The following is a 12,657-nucleotide window of genomic DNA, read 5'->3' on the forward strand; positions in this document are numbered from 1 at the left end:
TTGGCCTTGGTTCCCTGTATCTTGATTTTTATTTTTTTTTAATGCTTTGTCAGTGCACATATGAAACATTCCTACAGTATTTTCATCTGATTATAAATAAACCAGCTGGTGGTTCATAAAGAACATGTATTGTGATATTTGAGAGTAATAATAAAGCCTTAAAGTGTGGTTTACTGTGAAATCAGCCCCCTCGATCCTTGTGCGCAGTTGTGAGTGTAAATCTGTGCTGTGTTAGTGATTGTGTTTGGTCACATGACTCTCGCTGGACCTCTCAAATGCTGTATCCAATCTAATGATGCTTTGCTGCTAACAGCCTGAAGGCTCCTGGTTTAAAATTAATGTGCTTTTTCTCTTGTTGTAAAGCTTAAATATAGATGCGCAAAAGTTTTGGGTAAAACCAGCATTATCTGGGTGAACCTGTGAAGAACATGTCCAGTGGCCGGTTGCATAAACTGAATACTAGTCTTCAAATTTTTTTCATCAAGACTGCTTCTAACTTTTTAAAGCCAGTTATGTAAAATGGTAGATTGGTCTAGTTGGAAATGACTGATTACCCCTTGGTTAACTGCTAGTTGGTCATGGTTCGTCCTTCATGCACTCAGCTGCCAGTTTTAAAAGGGACCTATAATGCCCCTTTTCACAAGATGTAATATAAGTCTCTGGTGTCTCCAGAATGTGTCTGTGAAGTTTCAGCTCAAAATACCCCACAGATCATTTATTATAGCTTGTCAAATTTGCCCCTATTTGGGTGTGAGCAAAAACACGCCATTTTTGTGTGCCCCTTTAAATGCAAATGAGCTGCTGCTCCCGGCCCCCTTTCCAGAAGAGGGTGGAGCTTTAACAGCTCACGTTTCAGTTGCTCAACAACAACAAAGCTGGAGAATCTCACGCAGCCAAAATGAGGATTGTCAGTAACGGTGTTCAGCCTTACATTGTTCAAACCGGAGTCGACACTGATGGAGAGACTCAGGAAGAAGTTACAACTTTTAGAATGAAACTGGACGTTTCTGAATGGTTAATGGATAAATTTATGTAGTTGCTGTGGAGTTGATTCAACTCATCCACTAGCATGTGGCGTCATGTTAATCTTAATTCGTTGAATTGACCCTCGTTTGTGAAGCAGTCCGGCGTAAAATGACGGCAAGGCAGCAACACTCTACTACAACAACTCTTCCTCTTCTCTAAAGCAGCCCAACATGGCCTCTCCCCCTTTGTTGAATGTGTTCTCGGGGGTGGGGGTTATGTAAATTTTGGTTTTTGTGATGTCACCAACCCGGGAAGAAACTGGTTGTAGTCCTTAAAAAGCGATTTCTGTAAAAAAATATCTCCTTTTGCATTGAATTTTGAGCATGGTAACTTTGTTGATGTTGTTTATGCTCAAACAGCAACATTACACACTAACTAAAGTTAAAAAAGTGAAATCATAATCAAGGATCCCTTTAATTACATTGCAGAGGGGGAGGGGCTTCAGACTCTGACATTGGATGACAAAATAACATTCATATACTACACGGTTGAGTGGGACACAAGTACAGTCTTAACTTAGTAGCTAAGTTTATGCAACTGGCCCTAGGTCTTATTTCACCCCAAAATCATAATTTTATTATTATTATTTAATTTTTTTTTTTACATTTTGGACCAATAATATTTTTTCATTCTAACAATTAAGCACAAATTCCCCTGAATTTTCATTATCATAATGCAAAGTTTTTTTTTGTTTTTTTTAATAGTAAACTACATATATGCCATGATATTTATTGTACTGCCTTTATGCTGATTTAAATTACAAGTTTAAAAAAAATTTAAAGACACAATATGTAAGATTTTTGGATTAAAATATCCAAAAACCACTGTTATATTTTTTGTTGACTTGTGTACTTACATTATCCCAGATTTTTTCAATCCAGAGATATAAGCAATTTTAACCAGGACATTTAACACACTCACATGTATCTAATATGATAAACAGTGCTGTGTTACCCCACATACGCTTGACCGGAAGAAGCAGAAGCAGCGACTGCGCCATAATAAAACTTCCGCTGCTCTCGAAGCGTGTGTCACGCTCGTCTCTCATTAGCAATCGCTCCAGCGGCCTCGTTCAGCTCCAACAGCACTCGGCTCTGCTCTGCTTCATACTACAGTAATGTTAATAATCTCATCCGTGAACATGATTTCTGTTTGAAGTCCTGTCGGATTCTTTTCCCCTGGCTGTGAGGTGAAGACGACATCTCCCATGATTCTGCACTCAATCTCGGGGTCATCAAGCTACGCCTTTATTTTGAATAGGCGACCTCTAGTGGTGATAAATTACATATTGTGCCTTTAATACACACACAAAAAAGTTTTAAACAGTTGTGAATAATGGAAATTAATTTGGAATATGTCTTACAGTAATGAGAATTTGGGGGTGAAATGTGCTTAATTGTGTTGAAAATGTCTTAAAATATGCTTTATTTTGTTTAAGCAAAATAGAATTTTCTTTTCATTTTTGTGGTGAAATATAACCCACTCCACTCATGTTTTTCATGGGATTCACTCATGTTTTTCAGTAGATAGATGTATATATGCTGTACCAGCTGGCACTAGAGGAAAGTTTTGTATGATTGACGTGATGAACTCGAGAATCTACACATCTTAAACTCATCACTATGACATGTTCAGACACTAATGTTGTGGTTTTTATACGTCAGTAGAGGTGGATTGAAATTTCTTACTCCATGGAGTTTCGTGTGTGTGTCGATGTTTATGTTCAGTAAACACTTGTTCTGTGTTTGCTTTTGAATGGTTGAGATGTTTCAACATAGGAAACATGACAGTGTTATATTCACATCTAAATGAGTGTGCTCAGATCTGCCCTCCGCAACATACAAGTTACACTTCATGTGTACGACTAACTAACTAACCAATTGGTAAAATAGTGTAAGACCTTTTGAGGTGCCTTTTTCTGGTAATTGCCATTGCCAAATTATTGCTGGCTCATTTTAGAAGAACCCGAGCATTTAGTGATGTTTAAAAATAATTGTTCCCTTTCACATACTCATTAATTGTACTAAAATTGAACATGTTGACTAATAATAAATATTTGGCATTAACAAAACATGCCTTTCATCAGTTTTTAACCAGTAACCTGCACCATAGTTAGTCTGTTGTGTTCTTGTGATCAATGGTGGTTTTTGTGGACATCAAATTACAACTGCAGGATCTGTTTGTCCATTTATACGGATATAAAAGATTTATTTTAGTCGATAAACATGAAACATGTCATATTTTATATTCAGTATTAATGGAACACAATATTACAAGGTATATTTCAAACATGCAGTGAGACAGGGCGATAGTCACAGTTCACTGCCTGTTTACAAAGTGTTCAGATGATTAGTTACATCAAGATTTCCTCAACATCCCAATCCGATCCCAATGTCTCTGAAGCCGTTAGGATTTCCCAGCCTTCTTTTCACCACGCTTCTTCTTCGTGTAGCGAAAACTCTTCAGTGGATTTTTGCCTTTGAAATTCTTGTGCTAATGCAACAAATAGAAAAGATCTGTTTTTATGCACAATTCAAGTCCTATCAAGTATTCAACTCTAGTTAAGCAACATCACGTTATTATATCTAGGGCTGCCTCCTAATAGTTGAGCAAACATTAGTCGTTGAGAAGAGGCTTAGTCGACCAAATTTTAGATAGTCGGTTGGTCGCAGAAAATAAAAACTACACAGGAAGTGGCAAAGTCATGAAGTCCGTGACGGACAGATCATTAACACGGCTGGCCCATGAGGTAATTACAGTATGTTTGCTATCATTCATCAACGTCAAAGATGGCGTATCTTTTGAAATGTAAGTAGTAGACTAAAGTTAGCCACTTTACATGGCTGCTCGCTCTAATGAAATCCTAGATAAATGTGCGTTATTATTAAGCACATATTGTTCAGTGTTTACGTGGAAGCTGAATTAGTACCGCACTTACTGCACCTTTAAACATTATGCAGTAAGTGATTTCTGAGAAACACTGTTGATATTTGAAATCAAACCAGACAAACACACCCTTCCCTTTATTGCTCCGCCCCCAAATGCACAAATATCATAGCTGAAGTGAAGCAAGATAGTGCTTTGTGAAAAATAAAGCAAAGATGACGAACAAGCGACAAGGAAGAAGTAAGAGTTGACCAATGTTACTGACATATGGAGCAGAAACAACGCAACCTTGGTGTCTGTTTTCAGGCCTTCCCGCTTAGTTCTCTCCAGCACTGGAACGCTTTTCTAATATTAACGCGGGTCCTAAAGCTCTTGCCTGATCATAACCCTTATTTTCCCAGTGATATTCATCTGAACTTTTCTCTTTTATAATGTCTCTCAGCCATCTCTCTTTCTACAGTCTTTCTTCAAATCTCCCTCTTGCTCACTCTCTCTCCTCCACCTTCATGAGTGGACACGCCCACTACCGCTCATTGGTTCACTGTCCTCACCATCATGAGTGGACATGCTTCCTACAGCTGATTGGCTCATTCTCTCTCCTCCCTCATCATAAATGGACACGCCCCCTAGTGCTGATTGGCTCACTCTCTCTCCTACCCCATCATGAGTGGACACCCCCCCCACTGCTGATTGGCTCACTCTCTCCTCCCCATCATAAATGGGCACGCCCCTAGTGCTGATTGGCTCTCTCTCCTCCCCCATCATGAGTGGACATGCCCCCTACTGCTGATTGGCTCACTGTCTCTCCTCCCCATCATGAGTTGACACGCCCCCTGCTGCTGATTGGCTCACTGTCTCCTCCCCCATCATAAATGGACACACCCCCTACTACTGATTGGCTCACTCTCTCCTCCCCATCACGAGTGGACACGCCCCCTACTGCTGACTGGCTCACTCTCCTCACTATTATGAGTGGACACCCCCCCTACTGCTGATTGGCTCACTCTCTCCTCCCCCATCATAAATGGGCATGCCCCCTAGTGCTGATTGGCTCTCTCTCCTCCCCCATCATGAGTGGACACGCCCCCTACCGCTGACTGGCTCACTCTCCTCCCCCATCATACGTGGACACAATGATAAAATAAATGAACGATTTGTTTTCTCACCTTAAAGCTGCTCAGCATCACGCCACTTGCTTTAAACCTCCTTTTCCTCCTTTGTTTTAGAGGATTGACGAGACTTTTCAGCGCATCTGGGACTGAAACGGACATGAAAAAAAAAGTGTTTTTGAGGTCCATTTGTCTGTGCGTCCAATATATAGATCAATCAAAAGGCAATCGCTCCTTACTCAGGTAATCGGGCACGTTCTTCATGTGAGGTTTGATGACAGCGGGATGAAGGTCTTTGTCGTGTCGTAGCAGCTGCAGGTCTCTGGGATTGTCTTCAAAGTACGTCTGTCAGATAAAGGAAATTAGTTACTACAGTCAATCAACATTAGAGATGAACTAGTTAAAATGAGCCGTGCTTAAAGAGCACAAACCTTGAGTTTCTCTGAATTGAGCAGCTCTTGTTTGATCTCCTTCAGTCTGGCCTCCTTCACCGCCTGCTTTGTGACTGATCTCATGGCATCCTGGGTAAATTATACCATACAAGAGACTTCAGGCAAACCAAACCACAAATACAGCTTCAGTACTATATGAGGACACAAACATACCCGACATCTGTATCTGAATCCCTCGATTTCCTCCATTTTGAACCCGTACGGCTTCAAAACACATTCTGTGTCTGAAAACAGAGGAGGAGGAATACATTTGCTTGTGAAAAAATTGTCTTAAAACATGCAAGTGTTCTTTTCTTCCTTCATATCTGCAACATTTGCATAAAAAAAAAAATAAAATAAAATAAACATTTAAAGATATTTAAAGGGACAATATTCTAAACAATACCAGCATTTTATTTATAATAATTTTTTTAATGTTAGTTAATAATATTAGGTTTTTAATAGCACAAGCAGGCATAATTTAGTTTTCCATGACTACTTTAAGATAAATATCTTCTGAAGCCTGTGACTTTTACCTCCAGTAAGAGCGTTTTCAACCTCCGTGAATGTTGGGAGTTCTGTATGAGATATGAAGGACAGCGCAGTGCCGGGTTTATCCGCACGAGCCGTTCTTAAGGGAAGCAGGCAAAATCAGGATTAATTAGTATTATAGTAGACTAAATCTAAATGTATTAAAATAATTTTTGTTCATTTAAATAAAGCTGAAATAAAATATAGATATTACATGAAAAACAAATCTTAAACGGAAATTAGACATAACTAAATGAAATAAAATTAGTTTATGTTGAAGTACTAAAGTTTCTGAAATTGAAATAAATATAAATGAATGCTAAATAGAATTAAAAAAGACTATAAAAATAAAAAAGCACAAAATTACTAAAACTGAAAATATAAAAATAAGTAAATCAGTATGTTATCTTAAACTAAATCCATAACTATTAAAATAATTTTCATTAATTTAAATAAAACTGAAATAAAATAAAATATAAACATTAAATGAAAAACTTAAAATCTTAAAAATTAGAAATAGCAACTAAATAAAAACAAAATTAAAAAAACTGAAACTGAAATAAATATAAATTCATGCTAAATATATTTAAAAAATAGACTATAAAAATGACAAAAGCACATAAAATTACTAAAACTGAAAATATAAAATAAGTAAATCAGTATGTTAACTAAAACTAAATTTATAAGTATTAAAATAATTTTTGTTAATTTAAATTAAGTTATCAGATAATAACTATCAGTGTACCTGCCGACACGGTGAATGTAGGAGTCGACTGAAGTGGGAAAATCAAAGTTGATCACATTAGACACGTTGTGAAAATCGATCCCTCTGGAAACGCCATATTCCCTGTCTTTGCCTCTGGGAGGGCAAAACAAAGTCAGTATAAATGTTTAAAGCTGAAACAATTTACGTGATTAAAAAAAAAAAAAAAAAAAAAAAAAAAAAAAAATCTTATTTCATATTTTAAATGTTTCATGAATTTCATTTGCTAGTAGGAACTCATACTTTCCACTTTTCCCAGAGTACTTTTTCTTCTTTCCTCCCTCCCGTGTTTTCTGGGAACTTCCAGCGGGATTCTCTAGTCCTTGTTCGTCTGTGGCGATAATATAATTGTAGAAGCCCTGATTAAACTGAGCGATAATGTGACACCTGAAAAACAAACCGAAATAAAAATAAGTACATCGAATGCAACATGAAAACAGCCTTAAACACATTTAACACCTGCAATGTGCCGTATTTGAGGTAAACAATATTCACAGCGTAATAATAATTATAGACATTTCTGGTTGATATTATTTTTTATAAGTGCTGCTTGGCTCAAGACGATTTGATTGCACCCTGACGTCATTTTCCATCATGAAAAATTCTCGGTCATTTTGAATTTTTCGAAAAACTACTTTTCGAACTCCTCCTAGGCCATTGCTCTGATGTTTACAAAAAGTGAACCAGATCATCTTCAAACCATGCTGACAAAAAGTTATAGAATTCAAGGCGATTCATCAAACCATTCTCAGCACAGCACTGTCGAATGATACCCAATTTTCCCATATCGACTATTTTGGGCGTCAACCATTTTGAATTTTGTCATAAAATGCTATATTTTACAAACGCGTTGGCGTATTGCTACGAAACTCTGTATGTATCTTCGGCACCATGCCCTGACAGTACACAAAAAATTTCGGGGCAGCGCCACCATGTGGTCAAAAGTTATAATGAAATTCCGAAAAATGCTAATAACGTTAGAATAAATTAACCTATTTAATGAAGAACTGGTCAATAGATTCCTTGGGTCATGCCAAGAACATCGATAGCAATTTTGCCATATTTGGCCAAACTTCCTTTCCGCCATTTTGATTTTCTTTAAAAACATACTTTTTCGAACTCCTCTTAGACCGTTTGACCGATTTTCACCAAATTCGAGTCAGATCATCTTCAGACTGTGCCGACAAAAAGTTATGGATTTCTTGTCAATAGACAAAACCGTTTTCATATGCCACAGCAGTGAAGTTGAGGCATGATGCCAAAATGACTCTTGAGGCTGTATCTCTGCAATGCTGTGGCATATTGACACCAAACTTTGTGTCGTTGTCACCTCACTCTGACCCCACCACATTAATTTGGTAACAGCGACACCTATTGGTTGAAAGTGATAAACCATTAAGTCATTCTCATTGACTGTATTTACGATTTTTCAGCTATTTTGCCTAAAATTATCTTAATAGGTCTTACATTTGCTCATTGTTGCACTTTTCATGCCGACTTTGTGCTTGGCCCCGATAATTGCTGCTTGCAGCTATATTTATTATTATTTCAGTTTTTTCTATTATTTTCAGTTAGTATTTTAGTGCCTCAACTTCAACTTATTTCAGTCAGCTGCCAATGCAACATTTCTACTTTTTGTTTAGTTGAACGTTTTTCATACAATTTACCAAAATTTGGGTCATGTTTAAATGTAATCCTTGATTTCTGTTATTTTGTCATTTTCACTGAATAAAATATATATGTATAAAAAAGGTTTTTCATCTAATATTTACATTTTATTTCAGCTTTATTTCTATCATTTTTAATAGTTTTAGTTCATGATAATAACCCTGGAAGTGAATCGACACAGCAACGCTGACTCGACCAATGGCGGGACTTTCTAATGGTGCAGAAATGGCACACTGCAGCTTTAAAAAAATAAACCCACCTGGAGTGAACCGGCAATTCAGAGTTCAGGACACAAGCAGGGATGCTGAACTGCTCCAAAAACAGCTTGAGCCGGTAACAGCGGTTCACTTCGCCAACGAATATGAGCGTCTTCCCTCGAACCAGGCCGAGCTTCAGGAGGGTGTAGATGAGCAGGAACTTATCCTCCTCCTCACATTTGATGCTGTACTGCTGGAGCTGAGAGCTGTCGGGCAGCTGAGAACCCTGGAGCTTCAGCGTCACCTACAACAGGTGGAGGAAGACTATCAGATCCAGCCAATACACACAAGCTGCTACTGCTTCTCTGCTTCTGCACTCACCGGATTGTGGAGGACGAGCTCTTTCAGGGCCTGAACGTCATCATTCAGTGTGGCCGACATAAGGAACGCCTGGTAGATCTTGGGTAAGTGACTGCAGAGGTGAACAGAGACAAATACTAGATGTTGTACCTTAAAAAATGTGACGTAGAGGAATAAGGGTCTTATCTAGCGAAACGATCAGTCATTTCTAAAAAAAATAAAAATAAAAATGTACTTTTTAACCACAAATGCTCATCTTGCACTGCTCTGTGCCGGGCGAAAAACTCCATCTCATTTTCTTCTCCAACTTCAAAATCGTTCGACATCGTTGTTTTACCTTTTTTGTCTTTGAACGTTCTCTTTGTAAACACTGTGTCGGTACTTCCGACTACATCACGTGTGACCTTTCCAACGTGATTACGTAATGCGTGGCGCATCGCAGAGCAGTGCAAGATGAGCATTTGTGGTTAAAAGGTATATAATTATTTTTTTTTTTGAAAATAACGATGGTTTCTCTAGATAAGACCCTTATTCCTCGTCTGGGATCGTGTAGAGCTCTTTGAAGCTGCACTGAAACTACAATTTGGACCTTCAACCCGTTGAACCCCAGTGAAGTCCACTATATGGAGAAAAATCCTGGAATGTTTTCCTCAAAAAAAAATTCTTTTCGACTGAAGAAAGAAAGACATAAACATCTTAAGTGAGGGGTGAGTAAATTATCAGGAAATTTTAATTCTGTGAACTAATCCTTCAAATAAAGTAGTTTAGGCTTGGCATTTATAATAAATGTTGTTTATTTTGAATGGCGCTATAATTTATGTTTGTTTTATACTTATATTTTTCATTCCTGTTCTGATCTGAACCCTGTTAAATTTAAAGGATTTGTTGTGGAGTGAGGGGAACTAAAATACACGTTTAATACGTAAGTTGATAATGTTTGTAAACAAACTGTTTTTATTTACCAATATTTGACATTATTTTTGGAAAGTAATATTAAAATGTGACTTTTTTTTTCCTCTCAACGATGCGATTTTGACCTGGTCTGATTTTTTCCCCCTGCAAAATAGTTTTACAAATTAAAACAGCTAACAAGACACGTACCACAGCAGGCTTTTAATGTCTGCCTCAAACCCAAACGAGAAGAGAAGATCAGCCTCGTCGATGACCAGCATCTCTAATGAAGAGTGCAGCTGCAGGTTCTGGGCGTTAATGTGAGCCTGAACACGGGACGGCGTGCTGACCACAATATCCGGCTTCTCCATTAAAATGGGCCTGTGAAAGACAAAGAATTGTAAATGTTTCTTGGAATCAATAACTTTTAATTTCACTTAGAATCACACTTGAGATCTTAAATGAGCTTTTTATGAGACTTAATGAGATTAAATCTATTCCTGAGTGAACTTGATTTAACTTGAGCATGGTTATTATGGTTAAAGGGGTCCTATTATGCTTTTTTACAAGTTCATCTTTCTTCAGTGTGTAATGTTGCTGTTTCAGCATGAAAGGTCTGCAAAGTCTCTCCAGCAGGAGTTCTTCTCTCTATCAGTGTCACTGTTTCTGAACTCCCTGAAATGCCTCCATTGTAGTCTTGATACATACATTTCAGGAAAGATACCATCAAATCTTTTATCTAATTTAGTTCCGTATATAGATATAATTAGTTTATCAAATTTGCTCAGCCCAATATGAGCAGCACTTGATTAACAGAGTGATTTGCTGTAGTACTGACTTCTGTGCTGATAGATCTGCCTTCCCAGAGATGTCGGCCACTCGCACGTCTCTGCCGCAGTACGCAGTGAGCTGTCGGATCATAGTTTGGACCTGCTGGCCCAGTTCTTTAGTCGGGACCAGCACTAGAGCTCTAATTTGCTGCTCACGTACAGTCTGCTCACAGCAAACAAACAACATCAGTGACAACAAATGTTACTTATTTCTGTCATTGAGGCTTAGTATAGATGAATAAAAGCCACACATCACCTGTTTGGATGTGAGGATTCTTTGGATCAGTGGAACTGCATAGGCTGCGGTTTTTCCTGATCCGGTTCGGGCTCGGGCCAGCAGATCTTTCCCCTCCAGCGCCAGCGGGATGGCTTTCTCCTGGATGAGGGTGGGATGAGACCAGCCTAAATCGGCCAGAGCCTGAAAAACAACCACAAAACTAAATAATATATCCTTCACAACTCTTGAAGGTGATGTGTGTGTGTGTAATAAATATTATATAAAAAAATGTAAACACAAACTTTTATGTTCAATGCGATTAATCACAATTAATCGATTTGACAGCACTAATACAACTACATATATATGATACACACACACAAACACACACACACACATTTAATAATAATTATATGAATTAATAACATTCAGAAAGTTAAGAAATATTCATTTAATCTTCAGAATTTAGTTAATGTTTGTTAATATTAATTTGAGTAATGTGTTTATGTTTATAACTGATACCAGTTACTCTGAAACTAGTTGATGAAATGGAGACTGGAGAAAATAAAGTTTTTATTTGCATTTCTTTCAAACTATAGTAATTAAAAACATAATGATCAATTATTAATTATAATGAAATTATTATTAATTTAAAAAGGTATAAAAGGTAGAACCCCCCAAACTATCGGTGTGGTTATTGGTATCAGCAGATATCACTCTGAATAATCGGCTATTGGTATCAGTGGAGAAATTTAATATCAATGCATCTCTAATAAATATTAATGTTTTATATATAAATATAATATATTTTTGATAAATATATACATGAATGTGTGTGTGTTTATATATATATATATATATATACACATATTAAAAATACACAGTACACACATGTATATTATGTAAACTAAAAATGTATTATTATGCAACTATATTATTTTGGATGTGATTAATCGTTTGACAGCACTATATGCAAGAGTGTGTGTATATTCACACAAACATATATAATATATATACTTATACACATATATTATGTAAACAAACTTTTATGTTAGATGTGATTAATCACGATTAATCGATTTGACAGCACTAATATATATACATATATGTGATATACATACACTTATATAATGTATGTGTGTGTGTGTGTGTGTACCACAGGTTTTCTGTACTAACTATAGTATTTCGACAGGAACTATGGTAAGTAACCATTTAACTAAATACAGATATAAGAAAGGCATTTATGGTGAATCTGTTGAACCAGAATTAAATGTTTGCATAGATCCTAATGAAATAGACAGAATAAGAGAAATATATTTTATCCTATATTTCAGAAATGACAGTGCTAATGTTAGCATGTAAATATAATGTCGAACCAGTCACTAAATACATTCAAACGGCACAAAACAAACTGTTGATATCCTAGTGTCTGATATTTCGAGGAAGGCAGACTTTATATTATTAGCACAACTATATATTTTACCTTTAATAGCCGATCATCTAAGCCCATCTCATGAAAGTGCAGTCTATCCACCTCCATCTTCACACGTGTGTTTGCGCACAGACGAGACGAGCGAGACATTAAACCCGCTGCGCCTCAGCGCCACCTATGGTACTGGAAGAGAACTGCAGGTCAAACAACACGACGTCCCTTTAATACAAATACAACCGTCTGTGAAGAATAACAAAGGTTAGAAAACTATCTATGAATGTTTATGTCACATTTAAGGTTTTTCTACGGTCTCTGA

At 37.0% G+C, this 12,657-nt stretch overlaps 1 protein-coding gene across 1 annotated transcript; it reads right to left on the bottom strand.

The window, feature by feature from the left end:
- Positions 1-3,201: 3,201 nt before the first annotated feature.
- ddx56 (DEAD (Asp-Glu-Ala-Asp) box helicase 56) lies at positions 3,202-12,533 on the bottom strand. Its single transcript, XM_051910428.1, has 14 exons — positions 12,393-12,533; positions 10,949-11,110; positions 10,701-10,855; positions 10,073-10,243; positions 8,993-9,083; positions 8,674-8,915; positions 6,990-7,133; positions 6,729-6,842; positions 5,989-6,083; positions 5,627-5,697; positions 5,453-5,542; positions 5,261-5,366; positions 5,079-5,170; positions 3,202-3,519 (listed from the first exon to the last, which is right to left on the bottom strand). The coding sequence occupies exons 1-14, from the start codon at positions 12,489-12,491 to the stop codon at positions 3,433-3,435; spliced, it is 1,719 nt and encodes a 572-aa protein (XP_051766388.1). The 5' UTR covers positions 12,492-12,533; the 3' UTR covers positions 3,202-3,432.
- Between the last annotated feature and the right edge of the window lie 124 nt (positions 12,534-12,657).

The sequence above is a fragment of the Ctenopharyngodon idella genome, chromosome 10, assembly GCF_019924925.1.
Source record: "Ctenopharyngodon idella isolate HZGC_01 chromosome 10, HZGC01, whole genome shotgun sequence".
In the NCBI taxonomy this organism is placed as follows: domain Eukaryota; kingdom Metazoa; phylum Chordata; class Actinopteri; order Cypriniformes; family Xenocyprididae; genus Ctenopharyngodon; species Ctenopharyngodon idella.